Genomic DNA, 23,744 nt, shown 5'->3' with positions numbered 1-23,744 from the left:
ATCCAGAGTAAGGATCTGGTTAGACACCATGTTTCTAAGATTTGTGGGGCCAAGTACAATAACTTCAGTTTTATCTGAGTTTAAAAGCAGGAAATTAGAGGTCATCCATGTCTTTATGTCTGTAAGACAATCCTGCAGTTTAGCTAATTGGTGTGTGTCCTCTGGCTTCATGGATAGATAAAGCTGGGTATCATCTGCGTAACAATGAAAATTTAAGCAATACTGCCCAAGGGAAGCATATACAAAGTGAATAAAATTGGTCCCAGCACAGAACCTTGTGGAACTCCATAATTAACTTTAGTCTGTGAAGAAGATTCCCCATTTACATGAACAAATTGTAATCTATTAGACAAATATGATTCAAACCACCGCAGCGCAGTGCCTTTAATACCTATGGCATGCTCTAATCTCTGTAATAAAATTTTATGGTCAACAGTATCAAAAGCAGCACTGAGGTCTAACAGAACAAGCACAGAGATGAGTCCACTGTCCGAGGCCATAAGAAGATCATTTGTAACCTTCACTAATGCTGTTTCTGTACTATGATGAATTCTAAAACCTGACTGAAACTCTTCAAATAGACCATTCCTCTGCAGATGATCAGTTAGCTGTTTTACAACTACCCTTTCAAGAATTTTTGAGAGAAAAGGAAGGTTGGAGATTGGCCTATAATTAGCTAAGATAGCTGGGTCAAGTGATGGCTTTTTAAGTAATGGTTTAATTACTGCCACCTTAAAAGCCTGTGGTACATAGCCAACTAACAAAGATAGATTGATCATATTTAAGATCGAAGCATTAAATAATGGTAGGGCTTCCTTGAGCAGCCTGGTAGGAATGGGGTCTAATAAACATGTTGATGGTTTGGATGAAGTAACTAATGAAAATAACTCAGACAGAACAATCGGAGAGAAAGAGTCTAACCAAATACCGGCATCACTGAAAGCAGCCAAAGATAACGATACGTCTTTGGGATGGTTATGAGTAATTTTTTCTCTAATAGTTAAAATTTTGTTAGCAAAGAAAGTCATGAACTCATTACTAGTTAAAGTTAATGGAATACTCAGCTCAATAGAGCTCTGACTCTTTGTCAGCCTGGCTACAGTGCTGAAAAGAAACCTGGGGTTTCTTATTTTCTTCAATTAGTGATGAGTAGAAAGATGTCCTAGCTTTACGGAGGGCTTTTTTATAGAGCAACAGACTCTTTTTCCAGGCTAAGTGAAGATCTTCTAAATTAGTGAGACGCCATTTCCTCTCCAACTTACGGGTTATCTGCTTTAAGCTACGAGTTTGAGAGTTATACCATGGAGTCAGACACTTCTGATTTAAAGCTCTCTTTTTCAGAGGAGCTACAGCATCCAAAGTTGTCTTCAATGAGGATGTAAAACTATTGACGAGATACTCTATCTCCCTTACAGAGTTTAGGTAGCTACTCTGCACTGTGTTGTTATATGGCATTAGAGAACATAAAGAAGGAATCATATCCTTAAACCTAGTTACAGCGCTTTCTGAAAGACTTCTAGTGTAATGAAACTTATTCCCTACTGCTGGGTAGTCCATCAGAGTAAATGTAAATGTTATTAAAAAATGATCAGACAGAAGGGAGTTTTCAGGGAATACTGTTAAGTCTTCTATTTCCATACCATAAGTCAGAACAAGATCTAAGATATGATTAAAGTGGTGGGTGGACTCATTTACTTTTTGAGCAAAGCCAATAGAGTCTAATAATAGATTAAATGCAGTGTTGAGGCTGTCATTCTCAGCATCTGTGTGGATGTTAAAATCGCCCACTATAATTATCTTATCTGAGCTAAGCACTAAGTCAGACAAAAGGTCTGAAAATTCACAGAGAAACTCACAGTAACGACCAGGTGGACGATAGATAATAACAAATAAAACTGTTTTTTGGGACTTCCAATTTGGATGGACAAGACTAAGAGACAAGCTTTCAAATGAATTAAAGCTCTGTCTGGGTTTTTGATTAATTAGTAAGCTGGAATGGAAGATTGCTGCTAATCCACCGCCCCGGCCCGTGCTACGAGCATTCTGACAGTTAGTGTGACTCGGGGGTGTTGACTCATTTAAACTAACATATTCATCCTGCTGTAACCAGGTTTCTGTTAGGCAGAATAAATCAATATGTTGATCAATTATTATATCATTTACCAACAGGGACTTAGAAGAGAGAGACCTAATGTTTAATAGACCACATTTAACTGTTTTAGTCTGTGGTGCAGTTGAAGGTGCTATATTATTTTTTCTTTTTGAATTTTTATGCTTAAATAGATTTTTGCTGGTTATTGGTAGTCTGGGAGCAGGCACCGTCTCTACGGGGATGGGGTAATGAGGGGATGGCAGGGGGAGAGAAGCTGCAGAGAGGTGTGTAAGACTACAACTCTGCTTCCTGGTCCCAACCCTGGATAGTCACGGTTTGGAGGATTTAAGAAAATTAGCCAGATTTCTAGAAATGAGAGCTGCTCCATCCAAAGTGGGATGGATGCCGTCTCTCCTAACAAGACCAGGTTTTCCCCAGAAGCTTTGCCAATTATCTATGAAGCCCACCGCATTTTTTGGACACCACTCAGACAGCCAGCAATTCAAGGAGAACATGCTGCTAAACATGTCACTCCCGGTCTGATTGGGGAGGGGCCCAGAGAAAACTACAGAGTCCGACATTGTTATTGCAAAGTTACACACCGATTCAATGTTAATTTTAGTGACCTCCGATTGGCGTAACCGGGTGTCATTACTGCCGACGTGAATTACAATCTTACCAAATTTACGCTTAGCCTTAACCAGCAGTTTCAAATTTCCTTCAATGTCGCCTGCTCTGGCCCCCGGAAGACAATTGACTATGGTTGCTGGTGTCGCTAACTTCACATTTCTCAAAACAGAGTCGCCAATAACCAGAGTTTGATCCTCGGCGGGTGTGTCGTCGAGTGGGGAAAAACGGTTAGAAATGTGAACGGGTTGGCGGTGTACACGGGGCTTCTGTTTAGGGCTACGCTTCCTCCTCACAGTCACCCAGTCAGCCTGCTTTCCCGGCTGCTCGGGATCTGCCAGGGGGGAACTAACGGCGGCTAAGCTACCTTGGTCCGCACCGACTACAGGGGCCTGGCTAGCTGTAGAATTTTCCACGGTGCGGAGCCGAGTCTCCAATTCGCCCAGCCTGGCCTCCAAAGCTACGAATAAGCTACACTTATTACAAGTACCATTACTGCTAAAGGAGGCCGAGGAATAACTAAAGATTTCACACCCAGAGCAGAAAAGTGCGGGAGAGACAGGAGAAGCCGCCATGCTAAATCGGCTAAGAGCTAGTAGCTACGCTAAGCTAGCGGATTCCTAAAAACACGCAAAGTGAATAATGTGTAAATAATTTAGAGGTGATTCAGCAGAAGGAGTGCTTTAGTTAAGGCACGTAAAGATTACACTGGGAAACAAATCGTAATCTAGATAACTAGATCAATCTAACTGCGCAGATTAAACAGCTAACAGATACAGAAAAACACCGCTGTGCTCCGGAACAGGAAGTGATACAATACCGCAGTGAGAGCCAACCACCAGTAGAGGCAAGAGGCAAATGACACCTCTTATCCAAACATTGTAGTACAGGTGACAAACTACAACTGACGAAAACAGTTTGTTTTTTTTTCCCCCAAAATGAGACATTCTCTCCCACCATACCAGGGGCATTGTCCCCCAGAAAACGTTTAAATTTATAACCCTCTGAAGCACTGTTGCCTGCATTTTGATGGCCAAATTTGTGAAGTAAAGCCATAGGTTTTTTTTTGTTTTTTTTTTTATCTTTGTTATAGCCTTACTTTAAAGCCAAAAGAAATGAGGCATCAGGCCAAAGCATGGAAGAGTGTAGAAATGTGTGTCACAGAACTGCTACAGCAGTTTACTAAAGAAAATCCTTCCAAATATTATTTACTTTAAGATTAATTTTTGATTACTCTATATTTTGAAGTAAAAGAAAAACATTTCTTACATTAAAAAACAAACAAACTTGTAATTAAAATAGTTTAAGTATTTTTTTGTAGAAATGTTTTATGTTTGTCTGTAAATTAAAACTTCAACTTATCTGTTGTTTCAGATAAGATTTCTTGATTAACATAAGGAACCCTGGACATTTATTTTCAAACAAATAAAATAGTATGAAAACTAATGTGTACATTTTTAAGTCTGGTAGATTCATTCATTTGTATCTGCATTTCAACCAGGAACAAAGACACATAAATAAATGTGAATATATATATATATTTTTTATAAACACAGCAGGAGATGATGTAATTGTGACTGCAGTGTGTCTGTTAATTAGGATTTCTAAATGTAACACAAACCTCATGATGAAATAATTTTTTAATTTAGTCATTTCAGTAGGGCTGCAGCTATCAGTTATTGTAGTAATCGATTAATCGAGTAATCGGATAAAAAGTACTTTGCGTTTTTAAACAACATCAACAGTCCAGGGCTCTCCCTAAATGGCACAGTGTTGCTGCGCCATCATGCAGATTGTCAAATTTAGTGTATCCCATTCTGTTATCCTGGGTAATCATTTATTTATTCATGTCTTTACAAGTTTTGTATCTTTCCCGGTGATAGGAGCTCAGCTCAGCACTTCCTTGACACCGGACTGTAAGTATAGGCGGATGGTGTAATCCTCAGTCAGGCTGCACCTGAACATGAGCGTAGCCTGTGAAAAACTGGATTCTGGAGTACAGCTTTTCTACAGAAGCCGCACTGATAAATCCACTCTGCACCCTGTCGATGAAAACTTGACTTAAAGTGCTAGTAGAGGGCTGAGTGTATTCATCCGGCGGCCGGGGATGCGAGGCCGTGTCAGAATGTCTGTTCACCCAATCGTCGGCTGAATAAGGCACAAATAGTCTATTCATCCGACCACGGTTAGGCCAAAGGCTTGACATTTTGGCATTTTCACACCTGTTTGTTTGTTTGTGAACAGCCTGTAACCCACAATTTTTCTTATATAGTTAGGAACTTTTTACAGAGGCTTCATATCCTGATAGGCAAGAACTGATTAAATTTTCAAGTCATATGTCAAAGTCAGGAAAAATCTTGGAAAACTGGAAAAATCCCTGTCTTTTAACATTGAACAAATTTTCAATAATTCATAACTCTGGCAAAAAGATTGAATTTCTTTCATATTTGAGAGCATTAGCTATGTAGGGTGGTATCCTTTGTCGACTGAAGACGTTTGATCCGCATCTGATCCAGATTACAGATTTTGTGGCCATTTAAATTTAACATTGAAAACCCCATTTAATGTATATTTTACATTCTATCTTAATCAAACATGCCCCAATCACTCTTATTTGAAAGTGAGGTGCAGACTGGCACTCATTATCACCTGACAGTTTGATCCAGATCTGATCTGGATTGTCGATTTTGTAGCCATTTGAATTTAACATTGAAAAGCCCATTTGGTGTACATTTTATATTATATCTCAATGAAAAGTGCCTCAGTCACTCTCATTTGTGACAATGAGATGCAAACGGGCACTCTCAATGAATAGACTGATGTGCAACTGATCCGTATTGCGAATTTAGCGGTTGTTTGATCTTAACATTGAAAAGCCCTTTTGATCTATATTTTTATTATATTTTAGCTTATGAAAAGCCACTTCTAACGGGACTTTGACCTTGGAATGTTTTTCCCAAGGTTAAAATTTGTGGAATTGTAAACTAGTGTTGGCAGAGGTGTGTTGCATATTTAATGTGAAGCAGTGTGCTAATGTGTTTGTCTAGTCTGATTATTAAGTGGTCATGTTAGCAGCAAAATCCAGGGTTCTCAGTGGCATTATAACAGTAACGGCCCGTTACGCAGCTGCCTGAAAAAAAATTATGCTGCAGTTGGGCCGTTACGTTGTTTTTGAGGGTGTGTAACGGGACAGTGATCATTTCTCTACGTTGATCTCCTTTTCAGTGAACCAAAAGCCTAATTAAAATTCTGTGCTTAACTGTAAAAGTCATTTATTGAATACGTGATTAAACCAACTTGCCGGAGTGTATATGAAGTCGTGTCAGCCAGGAAGTGATTAGTGTCTGGGTTGCTGACATATGGAAATGGGACAAAATCCTCATCACATCAGTCGTCATTTGACAGGAAGAGGATTGAAAATGTTTCTTCCTCAGCAGCAACAAAACCTTGAATCATGAGCTGCATTGTGTGGGAACAAATGTGAAGCCCCCAAATACAAAACTAAAGTTAAGTGATGTGCTCATTATTTGTGAAATTCTACTATAACCTTGCAAAGCTTTATCATTGGTTTAAAACAAACACACAACGCTCCATTTCAGATCTATTTTTCTATGAAAATGACAATTTTTCTGTGAAATGTCGATAGAAGATTAAAATCTGTTGAGCAGGTGTCAGATTATGTCACCTATTTAATGGAAATTTTTAACATCACACTGCTGTCTGTTGCCTTCAGATAAGTTACAAAATAAAAGCTGATTAACATGCTGTTATCTGACTAACAAAAATGCCACAAATATTACTCCACTAAACAGTGTTCGGGAAAGACACAAAGCACTAATATGCATAATTTTTGGAGTAGTGGGTGAGCCAACAGCTCACGTGTGGTCTTGTGTTAGTAGAAGCCCTGAGATTGAATATACCTTTAATACATTTCTCTTTGGAATCGATCCAGTGATTGCAGTTGAGTAATTCTGTGTTTTCTTGATTGTTTTTGTGTTCTTTAAAGGCCTGTTACCATGTGTTGCTTTTGAAAACCCTGAGGAAAAAACCACGACCACGTGGGTGACTACATGATTCATTTCACTGGGCCTTGTAATTTGCATTTGAGTCAAGTTACTGTAAACTCAAGTGAAACAGCAAAATTAAAAACAGAATTAAGATTCCTGCATTGCTGCAGTAGAGTGTGAAACAGCAGGTTTCAAAAAGGAAGGCGGTACAATTGGTACAATACATGCAAATCCATCTATCTAACAGTAAATTGAATCAAATTACGCCTACAAGACCAGCACTGTTCCATGTTTTTAAATTAAAACTAATCTCCTTTTAATGTTTTGGTTGTCTGTCCCTACGTTCTTGCAAGTGGAATTGTACAGTGAGACGTATGTTAACTAAAATACTTTTGGCTTTAAAGATGACGACCAAATGTATTATTTGGCTGAGTTTGCAGAGAAAATGTGGCTTTTTGTGTGAAACAGACATGGAGTTTTCGCACTGCTATAAATAAAAATCACTTCTGCACAATCAGATAGAAAGCAGAATGAGGAAGTGATGTGTGTATTCCACTGAATAAGAGTTTCCTCTGCTAACCTTCTCCCCTTCTTCCCTCCAGGTGATGGCGTGTTCATGTGTGCAGCCTGCACTGTGTGTGTGGAGATGGTTTTAACAGATGCTCTTCTGGAGGATTCAGGAACTTTGTGCTGGCCTGGAGAATCCCAGTAAATACGGACATATAGAATAGTCCTACACAAACATTTCTACATAGACACGCCTTGGCTGTGCTGTGAGGACGGACACACAGAGGTTTAAACTGAAGTACACACAGTTGTGCCCTCTTTGTGTGTGAGTCTTGCTACAGGCCATTTCTTCGGCATTGTTGCTTTTCTCCTGCGTGAGAGCGTACAATTAATTTCTTTACGTTGGTCCATCTCCACTGCCACCATGCCAAGCACTACCATTCGCCGGCAAATGAAGAATATGGTGAACAACTTCTCTGACGCTGAGAAGAAGGTCAGAGAAGCCACTTCAAATGACCCCTGGGGTCCGTCATCTTCACTCATGTCTGAGATTGCTGACCTGACCTACAATGTGGTGGCCTTCAGTGAAATAATGAGCATGATCTGGAAACGACTCAATGACCATGGCAAAAACTGGCGGCACGTCTACAAGGCGCTGACCTTGTTGGATTATCTGATCAAGACAGGCTCAGAGCGTGTGGCCTTGCAATGCAAAGAGAACATCTTCGCCATCCAAACTCTGAAAGACTTTCAGTACATCGACAGAGACGGCAAAGACCAGGGCATCAACGTGAGGGAGAAGAGCAAGCAGCTGGTGGTCCTTCTCAAAGATGAGGACCGCCTCAAAGGAGAGAGGTGAGAACTTTAAAGGGAGTGGAACTAAGACACATCTTCTCTCTGTCCTTGATGTTAATGCTGAGGGCAATAAGCCAGGTTCCAGAAAGACTTTACAGAGTGTGACTGTTCTAAAATCAATGAAACTGTTTATCCCCTCATTGCAGTCATTTTGCATGAATTTGTATACTTGTTGTAAAAGAAAGAGGGGGAAAAAACAAAAAATCTTCACTATTTATTGTTTCGGTACGCCGGCAAATTAATTTCCTGTGGGAATAAATAAAGTTGATCTTATGATGATAATGATGATGATGATAATGATAATAAAAGTAAATCAACAGTCAATTTTTTTTCTTTCTTTCATGTAGCAAAATAAATTTGTTTGCTGCAGGCATACTAGTCTGGAGTTTCATTTATAGAAAATGGTTACCACTTTTTTTTTTTTTTTTTTTTTACTAATTTGGGAGGTCCTGTGTTTTATACTGTGGTGCGACTTAAATACTGAAAGTTCACATTCATTAATAATAATGACCATGACTACTTATAGAGTGCTTCACCGGAATCAAAGCACTAAACAATAATTTTCATTAATTAAAGATAAACACCAGTAGTAAAAGTACAGCTCCAGTCTCTAACAATCAGTGGCCTGTCTGGCCACTTCAGTTGTGCTTACAAGAATGCACAAAAATCCCAAAGTAGAACTAATAAAAAGAAAAATCATGTTTTTATTGAAGTGTTTTCAGTGCTGTGTGCCAGCAATCTGCATCCATCTGACAATTTATTTTGTCCAAACTGCAACAAATACTATCCAATATGGTACTGCATTTATTTGTCCTTCTTGCTTATTTTATTTTATTTTATTTTATTTTTTTCAAATTTAGTAGTCCTTGTGGTACACAACACAAGCTGAGGGCTTTCTGCCTAAATCCACTGGTCAATTCAGCAATGTGTCTATTTGACTATTTCTTTTGTCCAACCTGCATTAAATAACATCCAATATGTTGCTTTTGCTTATTTTTGGAATTGAAAAGTCTTGCTTTTCAGTAACAGCACAGGTTGTGGTGTGCACGTGTCACTGAGTTCCTGCCTGACAGGAAACGCTGTGTTACAAAGTGTGTTCCACATGCAGAACACAAAAAACATCTACTCTATTATGACTTTTATTGTCCAGAAAATATGGAACAGGGTAAATAAAATTGGACTTTGAGCTGTGGTGATTAATTCACTATGACTTGACTGTTAAATTACTTGACGGCTATGTTAACAACTGACCAATTGTTTTGAGCAATTTTTTTTATATCCATATTTTTTTATTTTGGCTTCTTAAATGTGAACCTTTTCTGGTTTTATTAGCTGCTTTAATCCTGTCTGGCCATAAACTGAATACTTTTGGACTGTCGGCAAAACAAGACATTTGAATGCATCTTCTTGGACTCTGGATAAAGTAGATTGCCATTTTTGGACGCAAATGATCATCTATCAATGACATAAATAGTCCTTACTTGCAGCCCTAATTGTAATTATCTAAAAAAAAAAAATATATATATATATATATATATATATATATATCCTACTCAGTTCATTCCAACATTTGTCAAATGGATTTTTGTTTCTCCTGTCTTTTTGGTACTGGTAGGTCTCAGGCTTTGAAGACAAAAGAGCGTATGGCCCAGGTGTCCACAGGGAGCAATCAGATGGGTTTCGGCCGAGGATCTTCTCAACCCAATCTGTCCACCTACAGTGAAGAGTATGGCAGGTCGGAGGGTTCGCCTGCCTCCTACCATGGCTGTAAGTATTAACTGTGCGCACGCCACAGCTCATTCCCCAAATTCAAGCGGTATATGTAATCCAGGATGCAGCACTCTGCTGATCCTGAGGGCTGCCTCTTCCCCCTTGCTCTGTTTTTGGCTCCCAGTCTTGCAGCAGGGCTGCATTCCTCAGCTCAAACATGAAGGCGGAAACACAAGTTCATGACACAAAAATCTGCTCCGCTTCTAGACTTGTTTCTCTCCAAATGTTGAAATGGAGAGATTGAAGAGAGTCAGAGTGGAGATGTAGTAATGATTTAAATGAATGGAAATCCAGTTAGACACAGACTAGAATGGAAAGTTTCATGAAATGCACATCATTTTTCAATTGCAGTAATTCAGATAGCACCAGTAGCTTGTTCGGTATTCACTTTGTAATGATTCCTCGCTGACTTGCTGTGTAACCTGCTCACTGTTTTGGCCACTGTTTCTGCCATGTGATGTGCTCAGTCTGTCTGTAGTCGGCTGCCATCATTCAGATTCACATGTGACTGAAAGCTCTTGGGACATCGCTTTAATCTCTCTTTCTGCAGAATCTGTTTGCTGCCTGCATGCTGGAGATGTTATCATATGCAGCTAGTTGAGTTGTAATAACTAGTAACAGCAGTTAGGCTTTATACTAGGCACAGTCTCCAAGCTGAACAGCCATTGTTATGAAAGTTTACCATTTAAAATAGCTTGACAGTAGCATGTTTACAGATGTAATGCTTTCAGTATTTTACGTTGTAAATCATAAAAAGACTCTTCTTTGGCAACACTATAATTGTGTTTCATAGTATTTGAATAAAGTTTTGACAATGGTATGTCAACAGTATGATCAAAATTCACCTTTTCTGGGGGGGGGGGGGGGGGGGTAGTTTTTTTTAATCACAGATAAAAAAAAATTGTGACAAGATATCATGACACACTGGGAAATTCAGTTTTCCAGCATGCCATTCAAAGGTCAAAGGGCACTGCTGTTGACATATGTTAGTGTTTTGCTTCACAGAGCTGAAGAAACATTCAGTTATGACCTTCAGTTAGGACTTTTTTCATCTATTTCCTTGTGTTTGCAGTGTAATGTTAAATATCTCCACAGTCCCACAGTTCTGTGAGTGTTTTCACAACACTGTTCTGCTATAAACATCATTTAGGCCTAACAGCTTGTCGAAGGCCTCAAAAAAGACTAAAACAAATGGTTAATTTGATATTCTTTGTTCATTTTAACTCTGTTGTTGTGGTGTGTAGAGACAAAATTACAGCTTTGTCACTGCCTAGATACTGATTGCGGCATTGCAAGACCACATATCGTATTTGTCATATTGCAATCAGTATTTCCTCACTGTGATGACAGTATGACATTTTCAGGAAATCCCATTTAGAAGAAATCTGGACAACCATAAAATGTAAAGAAATGGTTTGCTGCTTAAAATAAGGCTGAAATTTATTTATTTATATTATAATAGCAAAGTGGCCTCTATATGTGTCTGCGTGTATGGCTTTGTTCATGGCGAAACTGGGGAGACCTGACGTTTGCCGTTTGGTATGCTTACAGTGAGGAAAGTAAGTATTTGAACACCCTGCAGTTTTGCAAGTTCTCCCACTTAGAAATCATGGAAGTGTCTGAAATTTTCATTTCAGGTGCCTGTCCACTGTGAGAGACATAATCAAAAAAAAAAAAAAAAAAAAAAAAATCCGGAAATCACAATGTATGATTTTTTTTTTTTTTTTATTAATTTATTTGTATGTTACTGCTGCAAATAAGTATTTGAACACCTACCAACCAGCAAGAATTCTGGCTCACACAGACCTGTTAATTTTTCTTTAAGAAGCCCTCTTATTCTGCACTCTTTACGTGTATTAATTACACCTGTTTGAACTTGTTACCTGTATAAAAGACACCTGTTCACACACTCATCAATCACACTCCAACCTGTCCACCATAGCCAAGACCAAAGAGCTGTCTGAGGACACCAGGGACAAAACTGTAGACCTGCACAAGGCTCGGATGGACTGCAGGACAACAGGCAAGCAGCTTGGTATAAGACAACAACTGTTATGATTATTTATTAGAAAGTGGAAAAAACACAAGATGACTGTCAATCTCCCTTGGTCTGGGATTCCATGCAAGATCTCACTTTGTGGGGTAAGGATGATTCTTAGAAAGCTCAGAACTACACTGAAGAACCTGGTTAATGACCTGAAGAGAGCTGGGACCACATTTACAAAGATTAATTAGTAACACATGATGCTGTCATGGTTTAAAATCCTGCAGGGCAGCAAGGTCTCCCTGCTCAAGCCAGCACATGTCCAGGCCCATTTGAAGTTCACCAGTGACCATCTGGATGATCCAGAGGAGGCATGGGAGAAGGTCATGTGGTCAGATGACACCAGAATAGAGCTTTTTGGAATCATCTCCACTTACCATGTTTAGAGGATGAGAACAACCACAAGAAAACCATCCCAACCGTGAAGCATGGAGGTGGAAACATCATACTCTGGGGGTGCTCTTCTGCAAAGGAGACAGGATGACTGCACTGTATTGAAAGGAGGATGGATGGGGTAATGTATTGCGAGATTTTGGCAAACAACCTCCTTCTCTCAGTAAGAGCATTGAAGATGGGTCATGGCTGGGTCTTCCAGCATGACAGTGACCCCAAACACACAGCCAGGGCAACTAAGGAGGGGCTCCATAAGAAGCATTTCAAGGTCCTGGAGTGGCCTGGCCAGTCTCCAGACTGGCCAGACCTGAACTCAACAGAAAATCTTTGAAGGGAGCTGAAACTCCAAACCTGAAAGATTTGGAGAAGATCTGTATGGATGAGTGGACCAAAATCCCTGCTGCAGTGTGTGCAAACCTGGTGAAAAACTACAGGAAATGGTTGACCTCTGTATTTGCAAACAAAGGCTACTGTACCAAATATTAACATTGATTTTCACAGGTGTTCAAATACTTATTTGCAGCAGTAACATACAAATAAATTATTCAACCTAAGATGAAAATTTCAGACCCCTCCATGATTTCTAAGTGGGAGAACTTGCAGAATCGCAGGGTGTTCAAATACTTATTTTCCTCACTGTATGTATTTTGGGTCAAGGATGAATATTTTTGAGAAATTAAAGTTTTTAGCTAACCAGTAAACGATGGTCATTGTTCAGCAATGCATCATGGGTGTTTGGGGTTTTGTGGTTTTAAATGTAACTTGTGGTTCATGTTAATTTAACAGTGTTTTTAGTTTTACTGAATTGTATTTTTGCATGGATGAACGGCGCCAAAACTGAATGTTGATAGGACTAATATTTTTAAAGTCTATATTATAATAGCCAAGTGGCCTGTGTGTGCGTGCGTGCGTGCGTGGCTTAGATCACGGCGAAACCGGGGAGAGCTGACTTTTGCTGTTTGGTACGCTTATGTATTTTGGGTCAAGGATGATCACTGCAAAAAAGGAAAGTTGAAAGTTTTAAGTGTTACTGTGGTTCATGTTAGTGTAACAATGTTGTTAGTGTTAGTCATTTATTGTTTTTGTAGTTCAGTTGGTTTAGTCAGTTTAGTGAAGTGTTATGTTGCTGCTACCATGAGTTAAGTATCATGCTCCTGATACCATTAGTGAAAACTGTCATGCTTTTAATGTCTTCTGCAGCAGCCTCTGTTTGTCATATTAGAAGCACCTGATTACAGTAGAATGCAGAAAAGACAAAAAGCTCTCCATGCAATTTTGACCATGCACAAACTGGGGAGAGCTGACATTTGCTGTTTGGTATGTTTCTGTATTTTGGGTCAAGGATGAACGGTGCCAAAACCAAATGTTGATGGGACTAATATTTGTAGAGAAGCTAAATATATTAGCAAACAGCACTGAACAATGGACATTAATATTTACATTCTGGACTCACACGTCATTCCAGCAGGGTGCAGTAAATCATCTATATATTAAGTCTGTGTGCATTTGATTTTATTGTGTAAGTTCAATGTGAGTACATAATATAATTGTAACTATGGTAAAAATAGATGGATGACACAAGAAAGTGAAACAACCGTCATCACACGTGTGACGTTTCAAGTCAATCAGGCAAAGCATGAAGGAGTTATCATGACTTGATGTTAAATGGCGAAGAGTCAAAATGGTGGCACCATAGCGGCCACACCCTTCAACATAGAGAAGAGCTTTCGATAACTTTTGGTCAGTATAATCTCTGGATGCTGTGAAAGAAATGTGAAGTGCATTGGACAAAATCCCTAAGAGGAGTTTGTTCAAATACAACGTGTGGAAATCATGGCAAAATGACAAGAAAATTCAAAATGCCCGACTTCCTGTTTGGAGTAGACCAATGGTGCAAGAGACTTTTTTGTACGTCTATGCAAGTCACACGTGTACCAATTTTCATCTCCCTACTCCAAAAAAAACCCTATGGGCAAGGTTCTTTGAAAGATTCAAGGGGGTGCTATTGAGGCATTCTGCCCCGCCCATGGGCGATGTCCCTATGAATTGTAAGAGGTTGTCGTGCTTGACCTGTGTATCAATTTTCATGATGATATGACAAAATTAATGCCGTCAAAAGGAAGAACATAATTTCATGGCGAATGGGCAATATTCGGCATGCCGCCACACGGACGCCATTACTCGTAACTTCACGGTGTTTTTTGCCTACGTTCACCAACTTGTTCTGCATGTTTTGGAAGTGGAATGAAGTTGATTGGGTTAACTATGTGACATCAGAACCTGTTAAAGTAAAAATAGGACATTTCCTGTTACCACCGGGGGACGCTATGGCAAAGGTGGGAAGTTAATATATGCAGACGTTCAGGATGGAGCCCTCAACATATCCAGCAAGTTTGAAGGATCTACGATGAAGTATGTGGGTGTGACAGCTGTTCGAAGTGAAACGTCATGCCCCCGAAAAGCTCGCCAAAGTCTGACGAACCCTAGCAGCCACGCCTTTTGACCTAATTACATTCTTTTGATAACTTTTGATCACCATGGGGTCATGATGATGTTGACCAAATTGGAAGACGATTGGATGAAATCCCTAGGACGAGTTTGTTCAAATGTAAGTAGTGGAAATGGCCAAAAATGGCAAAAATTAGCTCAAAATCAAAATGGCTGACTTCCTGTCGACATTTCACCATGACGGTAAGAGACTTTTTTGTGCGTCCCGGCATGGTAAATATGTGTACCGAATTCTGTGAGGCTGCGACAAAAAAAACCCAAAGCGGAGGGGTTTCTGAAAATTTCTAGGGGGTGCTATTTTGCCATTTTTGCTATTTTGCTGCGACCATGTGCAACACCCCCAAAATATCGAATTTCGGATCCGGCCGGATGACTTTGCAAAGTTTGGTGAGTTTTTGAGCATGGGAACAGGCCAAAATTTTGATTTCAAGAGTGATAATAATAATAATAAATAATTAATTTCAGTGCAATTACAATAGGGTCCTCATAGGACTTTTTCCTACTCGCGCCCTAATAATAATAATAATACAAAATATAGTGTACATATAACAAGAACCAAAACAATTTATAAATACATTAAAACAGTCAATAACAAAAAAAAAAATTACATAATTAACAGGAAATAAAAGGGTTGAGTTCTTCTAAAAACTTTTGAGGTCTAAGGTTCTAAAATCATTCCAACTCATTAAAGAAACTTTTTTCATGTCATGTTGACTTGATTTTTAAACGGGTGGCTGTTAAATTTGATGCAATTTTGGGAAAGAAAAAAAAAATAACATCTGAGTGATGAAACAATGCAGCAGCTCCGTGCTCACATAGCCTGTTTCAAAAAACAAGCAAAAAATACTACACCTCGCAGAGAGACGAGCTCACACAACAGCCTCAGCACCTCTGGATCCAACCACAAAAAAATTGTGTGTGTGTGTGTGTATATATATATATATATATATATATATATATATATTTTTTTTTTTTTTTTTTTTTTTTTGAGTATACTTCTTATTGTTACGTGGGAAACAAGGTACCAGTAGATTCAGTAGATTCTCACAAATCCAACAAGACCAAGCATTCATGATATGCACACTCTTAAGGCTATGAAATTGGGTTATTAGTAAAAAAAAGTAGAAAAGGGGGTGTTCACAATAATAGTAGTGTGGCATTCAGTCAGTGAGTTCGTTACTTTTGTGTAACAAACAGGTGTGAATCAGGTGTCCCCTATTTAAGGATGAAGCCAGCACCTGGTGAACATGCTTTACTCTTTGAAAGCCTGAGGAAGATGGGACTTTCAAGACATTGTTCAGAAGAACAGCGTAGTTTGATTAAAAGTTGATTGGAGAGGGGAAAACTTATACGCAGGTGCAAAAAATTATAGGCTGTTCATCTACAATGATCTCCAATGCTTTAAAATGGACCAAAAAACCAGACATGTGGAAGAAAACAGAAAACAACCATCAGAATGGATAGAGGAATAACCAGAATGGCAAAGGCTCACCCATTGATCAGCTCCAGGATGATCAAAGACAGTCTGCAGTTACCTGTAAGTGCTGTGACAGTTAGAAGACGCCTGTGTGAAGCTAATTTATTTGCAAGAATCCCCCGCAAAGTCCCTCTGTTAAATAAAAGACATGCAGAAGAGGTTAAAATTTGCCAAAGAACACATCAACTGGTCTAAAGAGAAATGGAGGAATATTTTGTGGACTGATCAAATCAAATCAATTTTATTTATATAACGCCAAATCACAACAAACAGTTGCCCCAAGGCGCTTTATATTGTAAGACAAAGCCATACAATAATTACGGAAAAACCCCAACGGTCAAAACGACCCCCTGTGAGCAAGCACTTGGCGACAGTGGGAAGGAAAAACTCCCTTTTAACAGGAAGAAACCTCCAGCAGAACCAGGCTCAGGGAGGGGCAGTCTTCTGCTGGGACTGGTTGGGGCTGAGGGAAAGAACCAGGAAAAAGACATGCTGTGGAGGGGAGCAGAGATCAATCACTAATGATTAAATGCAGAGTGGTGCATACAGAGCAAAAAGAGAAAGAAACTCAGTGCATCATGGGAACCCCCCAGCAGTCTAAGTCTATAGCAGCATAACTAAGGGATGGTTCAGGGTCAAAGTGTGCATATCATGAATGCTTGGTCTTGTTGGATTTGTGGTGAGAATCTATTGAACACTACTATTATTCTGAACACTACTGTGTGTATACACACACACACACACACACACACACATATATATATATATATACACACATATATATATATATATATATATATATATATATATATATATATATATATATATATATATATATATATATAATACATTTGTTGTGTGTTCGCTGTGCAGCCGTGAGCCCGGTGAATAGAGCATTGTGTTTGAAGTGTGTGTACAGCTAAGCTGGCTGGAAAGTCCACATTTCCAGAAAGTAAAAAGTGTTCCTGACTGTTTCCGGGCATCTGCTTACCAGGACCAGCGCAGATATGAATGAATTGTGATCAATGGATAAGATGAATATATTTATCCAGAAGAAGTTATAAATAAAATTATTCTTGTCTCCTTCTCACTAGACAATGGACATCCTCATCTCTTAAAAAAAACAAAAACAAAAAAGTTATAAACTCAGATCAATTTTGCTCATTCTGAATCAGGGTGATTTAATAAACACCCGAAGATGAACTTTCTTGCTTCTTCTTCTTTTGAGTTTATTGGCTAATTCCAACCCACCATGGTACATTACTGCCACCTACTACTTTATTCAAAAAGTGATGCATTTTTCTTTTAAATCATATGTTTGTGAACTGACTTGTTCATAAAGAGAGCCGTTCGAAAACTGAGGTTCCACTGTTTGTATACTATGGCCCACATTTGCATTTGTACGGGTACAAACAACTTATGCGGCCCCTGTTTATTTAGAATTACCCAAATACAACAAACTGGTGTGAAATAAATGTGTCTGCTGTATATTCCATTATAAACTGTGACATGAAAATGGAGATGAATCAAGAGAAATCAAATGGAAATAGATTGGTCAGGATAACGGGGTAATGTGCAGAAAAATGAGGAAATGTATAGAAAGTCAAAATGTTGCTTCTGTTCCTTTAACCTTCTGACCTCCAGCATGTTGTGCACAGCAGGATGCATGTGTATGTTTGTCTTGATGTGTGCGCGGCTGCAGCCTTTCCTGAATGTGTGTTCCTGTGTCGAGTGTGATGAGGAAGCCTGAACAGCTGAGTCATCGTTTGAGAAACCTAACGGAGCAACCAACCAACTGGGCTGAGACTCGGCTGTCTCTGTGGGCCTCACCAGTGGGATTTTGGGGATTTCAGGCTAACCTTCCGGGTTATTGTTTCTCACACAGTGTGTGACTCTGGCTGTTTAACCCGAATTTCCTCAGTTGTCATCTGGAATGGGGCAGCTCCTTACATGAACTGGTGTTTATTCTTCATGAATTGATATTAATCATGAAATAGTTTAATATTTTCTGATGATTTTCTATTTCTTTGTGTCTCATGTTGCTGAACAGTAATGGCCATTGTCCCCAAGTTTGCTTGCAGCACTGTAGCTTCTCCTGACTGTCTGCAAAATGTATCATTTTGGGGGAGAACAAAATGTCTGGAAAATGCATAATGAAGGTTGGAAACCATGTTATCCACAGTTCAAACAGCTATGTCACTTGCCAGATATTTGAGTGGCATCTATTTCTGTAGGTGAGTCCTAGTGACTGCAGATGTGTGAGCAGTTCTGTTAAGTGTACTCCATGAGCTGGGGGACCAGAGACCACCCCCCCTTCCTGTGCACAGACGAGCAGATGCACATCACCGCCAGTCTCTTCAGGGCCTTCACATTTTTGTCTTTGTATTCACAGCAGTTTCACCTTTTCATAGCATTCTCACTTGAGTCACCTTTCTGCATGTCTGTCACCATGACAACCCTTGGTGCGTCATACATACCATAATCATCTCTGTATTAATAAATGAATCAACCATGCTGTCTTTGCTAGAACAGCAGCAGAGAACTTTTTTGTATGACTTAAACAATTCTAAGGAACGGTGAAGAAATAAATCAGTCAAATCACATTTCTTCTGCTATCAGGCAGATTGACTTTATGACCATTTATGGTTCATTCCCACAGTTTTGGATGAGTAACTGGTGTGTTTGATTTGGCTGAGCGTTGTGTTTATTTTTATCAGTGGGTTACTTCTGTCTGGATTCAGACTTTTGGCTTTAGAGTTCAGAGCTGAAAAAGGATCATAATTCTGTTCCCAGGGAAAACATCATGTGGGTTTGGCTTCTTCACTTTCATTGTATGCCCTAAATCGAATTTAAGAAATCTGCTGTTTAATGGCCCGGCCTATATTTTTATGAATTTGTAGCAGGTGAGACGTCCATACAGGCTTCCAATTGTGTTGCTTAAATGAGCGATCAGTCAGGCTTTTATTTTCTAATGATTAATCTTCACATGACATTGTGAAAACAAAGCACATATTTTTGTAATTTACTTACGTAAAATACTTTAAATACCTTCTAAGAAGGTGTTTTTGGCGTTTATTATCATTAGGATATTGTCTTTGCTGTGGTGGTGGCCAAGTGGTTAGTGCACTTGGTTTCAGTGTGGAAGGTTCTGGTTCAAACCCCACCCCTGCCACATTTCGCCATGTAATGTGGAGTTGCGTCAGGAAGGGCATTTGATGTAAAATCAATTAAATTCAGCATTGTGATGTCAATTCAGTGATATGCTGTGGTGACCCGGAGTGGAAAAACAAGGGAGCATCAGAAGGGGTTTACTAGGATTATATTACCTTTCTGTGGGTTTGGGTTCAATCATCTATTTAAGGCAGGAACGCAGCTGATGTTGAAGACACCAGCTGACCAAACACAGCTTTACTCTGGTACTACAGGCTTGTTCTTTGGACACACAAATTCACGGATGGTAGCAAAGGAGACAGGTTGTTTGGGACGATGGAGAGAAGACAGCAGGTGCCTCCTTGCCTGTTAATTGTTCGTATGGTATATTGTCACATTCGAGCCATCGTAGGGGGCACAGCAACCATGGAGGATATCATCCAGATCTCTCAAGTTGCCATATTCACATTTGTGTTTCTTGATTCTTTCATTTGTCCAAAAACAGTCAATAAGTTAGTAAGCAGAGCCATCACTAACAGCTACCAGAGCTAAGCTAACTGCTTCAAAGTCCTGGGGCCCCAACACAGATGTCCCGTTGAGATTGCTGTCCTGCCAGAGCTTTCTCTCTAAGCCTTAGTGGTAACGGTCTTGCAAAATTGGATAAACAGCTTTCTCCAAGAGCCATGCAGAAATAAAACGTAGACATCAAGCACTCTAAAAATGGGACTGGAAATTCATTTGACTTGGAAAAAAATGGATGTTGACGATGTAATACATTGTGGGACTATGTTACCTATATGTAGGGTTTAAACTTCTCCATCACTGCAATGGATTTCCATCGATTTGGCTGGCAAAAGGTAGTGTTCGCAATATCAAGGCTGCACGCAAGATATAAATTTTACTGCATCCCCAAGACGTGCGGTGCATTCAGAAATCGAGTTTTAGAATAACATCTGTATTTTTTTTTTCCTCCGTGCTGCTGTGAGTGAATCCCTGTGTCTGTTCCTCTATGTCCTGTCTGACATAACACTCTTTTCTCAGGTGTGGGAGCATGCACTGGTGCTCTGCATTGCTACATCAGAACAGTGTTAGTTTCTATATTTTAGTTGTCCAGTCAGAACTTTATTCATCCTGGACAATCGGGTAAGCAATAATACCGAAGCCTGCTATGCAAAAGGAAAGATTGCTAATGTGAATGTTTATGTTGTCGTTAGACCAGATCCCAGCTGAATTACAAAATGTGCAGTTTTTACCTGAAGCTTAAAGTGGACCTGCATTGAAATAAATGTGGTCAGTTCTCAGAAAGAAATAGCTGATATGTATTTATAAGACCCTTATGAATGCAGTAAAGTAACTCTGCAAGCCCAAATTTGTAATTCAGCTGAGAAATCTTTGTTTAAAAATGACAAATTTGCAGCTAAAATTTGGCCCTCCATGAAAACTGTTTGTACAACCAGTGACATTGCCGTGATGCAAGGGAGAAGACAGAGTGCTAGCGCCTTCAGTCTGATCCCGCGCGTTTAGTGAATGCATTACTAGCTATTTCTCAATTGAAATTGATTTTATCTGTTAGTAATGTTACTGTTTAGTCAGGCAGATAGGTGAAAAAAACTGTGGCTTTGTACATAGAAGTATAACATTTGGCACATGTGTAGACCATGGGAAAATAGCTATGGAGCCACTTGAGAGAAAGCCTGTGTCAGCTTTGGCAGCCATTTTCCAAAATGGCTGCCAAAAGGGCGTTGACATAAGAAAATTTCTTTTATGATGAAACAATCATTATTAATTAGATAATCCAAATCATCCAAATAACACCCTTTAATGCTACACCATGAACATAAAGTGTATAAAGCATCCTTCCTCCTTTATTCCAGTGGGCGTACATTGGTGTAGGACTCAGGCAGCTGAGCCAGTGTCTTGGTAAGTGCTGTCTCTTCAAGGATGCAGTGTTCCCTGCGATCAGTTCCAGGATTCTGGAGAGTGGGGTACTGGAACAAAGATATTCCTGTGCCATGGAAGGAATCTGTTGCAGTCATAGAGCTGGGGTTGTGGTCTATGTTATCAAGGGCTGCTGTTGTGAACAGCCCCTGGCAAAGATTGGGAGGACACACACACTGGTCTCGATGGTACTGCTCACACACTCTGTTACCCATTGCTGTGGAGATTGCCATCACTCGGTCATAGGAGATGGATAACCCAAGGTCAAACAGTGTCTCCACCAGGTCATGCTTCTGTGTTCTGGCATGAACAGTGAGGCCAACATAGATGGGCAGTGGTGTTTCTCTTGCTTTGTTGTGGCGGACACCAGTACTCTCTGCCCGTCGTCAAGCAGATCTGTTGTACTGCAGAAGCTGTGCAACACTGAGGGATGCTTGATGTGCACCACTGCTTGACTGTGACTGGGACTGGATATCGGGACCATCAAGGATCATTGCTACGATTGCCAGCAGTGACTGCGGTACAGAATTGACCTGACATGCCTCATCAAAGGAGCCTGTGAATCCTGCCTGCAGCTGGAACATGTCTCGCTGCACAATCTTAACTGATCGTGCCAGGCAGATGGCTTCATCATCAAAATCTTCTTGCAGAGCTTACGCAGAGCAGCTCCCAGGTCTTTGTCAAAGGCCAATAGTTTGTCACGTCCTTCTTTGTGGGCTTTCAGATCTGGGAAGTGGTCAAGAATGCGATGTTTAAGTTCAGTGCTGTGTGGACGGGTATCTTGCTGAACACTAGGCTGCTGAAGCCGTGCAGAATACAGTTTAACAAGGTCTGCAAGCTTGAACACTTCATCCATCCTTGCTTCATCATTGTTTTCAGTTCTGTTATGCTGTCCTTTCCTTGCTTCCTTTGTTGTAAAGTGCTACTAAACAACGCAGGTGGTATTTTATGTCTTGTGCTGTCAAGTCCCCAGCACTGAGTTTGGCAAGAAGTCCCTGGTCTTGAAGTTCTTTGGCACATTTTCTAACCTTCTTGTTGAGACCAAAAGTGCCTGCCTTATGGAGAGTGTCTTCTTTGTCATCCTTCCCACAGAAGAAACAGACATCCTTTGTCACTGCTTCATGTTTTGCAGTTTGCCAAGTGAACTTCTTGGAAGCACCTGAACTAGATTCACTGGTATTCTCAGAACGTCTCCTTTCTGCTCATTGCTCTAGCCTTGAACTGTTGAATTTTGCTTGACAGGATTTGTGTCACCTGGCCATGTGTTTCAACATGGTAGCTTCTATGCCTTCACCATCATCAAAGCAGCTAAGGTTAATTGGCATGGACATAGCTTGCAGTTCAACAAAACATATGAGGTTTTTTGACATAGTAGCATACCCTTGACCAACACGAACATCAGTTCATTTGCTTTCAGCTGAGCACTGCATTGTTTCTCGAGTTACTGCTTGGCAAAGACAGCACAATGTCCAGTCAGTTACAGGCAGTGTCTTCTGACCACCCTGCTGTGGATCAACAAACTTATACACCTTGGTTTTGGACATGGCTGTCTGTGTACATGTACCACCACCAATTAAGCACCAACACCTGACTACACTATACAGCTATACATGGGGATGGTTAGAGGAAACCTGCAGAAAACAAGGCATTATTTGGATTTATTAATTTGCATAAATGTAAGTGACCAGATGTTTTTACCAATATCCTTATCCTAAGCACCAGATGTGTCAAACATTCCTCCTGCTTCACCTCGCTGGTGGTAAATTGTGACTTTTTGCTGAAGCAGCATATATTTTGGACACAGCCAGACATATGATGGACCCACAATATTCTTTGCATCATAAGGAAGTAATCTAAGGTTAGATAGCAACCAGAAAAGTCTCTCATTGCATTATAAATTCTATTTTATGCTTATTAGCCGCCATTTTGAAAAATGCTTGCCAAAGCATACAGAGGCCTAATTCTCTGTGGCACCATAGCTGAAAAGTTAATTAGGGCCATGGTCTAGGCATGTGCCAAATTTCATGCTCCTATGTAAAAACCTACAATTCTTTGCTGGATTTCACATATCTGCTAGACTAGTTATACACATCCTGGTTTCAACATCCAAAAGTAAGCTGCAACAAATGCGAGATACAGCTCTGCATGCTCAGATCAGTGGCGACATCGACAGAGGGCGACGTTCTTCCCGGACCCTTACGCCTTGCTCTCACTTCCTCCGATGCGCTTACAGAGTCTGCGGGCTCGGTAAACGCCGTAGCGGGCCACTCACACCGCCCCCGTGTCTGCTGTGCAGAGCTGCGGCCAACTCCGGCAACACCTCCCTGTCTACTGAATGGAGGTGCGGCCAACTTGGCAACAAGTGCAGAGACTACG

General features: G+C 40.1%; 1 protein-coding gene across 3 annotated transcripts in view; it reads left to right on the top strand.

Moving 5' to 3' along the window:
- Window positions 1–23,744, top strand: part of epn2 (epsin 2) — a 98,829-nt gene that overhangs the window by 40,060 nt on the left and 35,025 nt on the right. For all 3 annotated transcript variants that reach the window (XM_034189418.1, XM_034189417.1, XM_034189416.1), the window contains exons 2-3: window positions 7,329–8,088; window positions 9,704–9,855. In XM_034189418.1, coding sequence (XP_034045309.1) covers window positions 7,658–8,088; window positions 9,704–9,855 — 583 coding nt within the window. In that variant the 5' untranslated portion in view covers window positions 7,329–7,657. The remainder of the gene's footprint in view (window positions 1–7,328; window positions 8,089–9,703; window positions 9,856–23,744) is intronic.

The sequence above is a fragment of the Thalassophryne amazonica genome, chromosome 16 (assembly GCF_902500255.1).
Source record: "Thalassophryne amazonica chromosome 16, fThaAma1.1, whole genome shotgun sequence".
In the NCBI taxonomy this organism is placed as follows: Eukaryota; Metazoa; Chordata; class Actinopteri; order Batrachoidiformes; family Batrachoididae; genus Thalassophryne; species Thalassophryne amazonica.
Note: the sequence above shows the minus strand (reverse complement) of the source record. Positions and strands in the feature narration are given on the sequence as shown.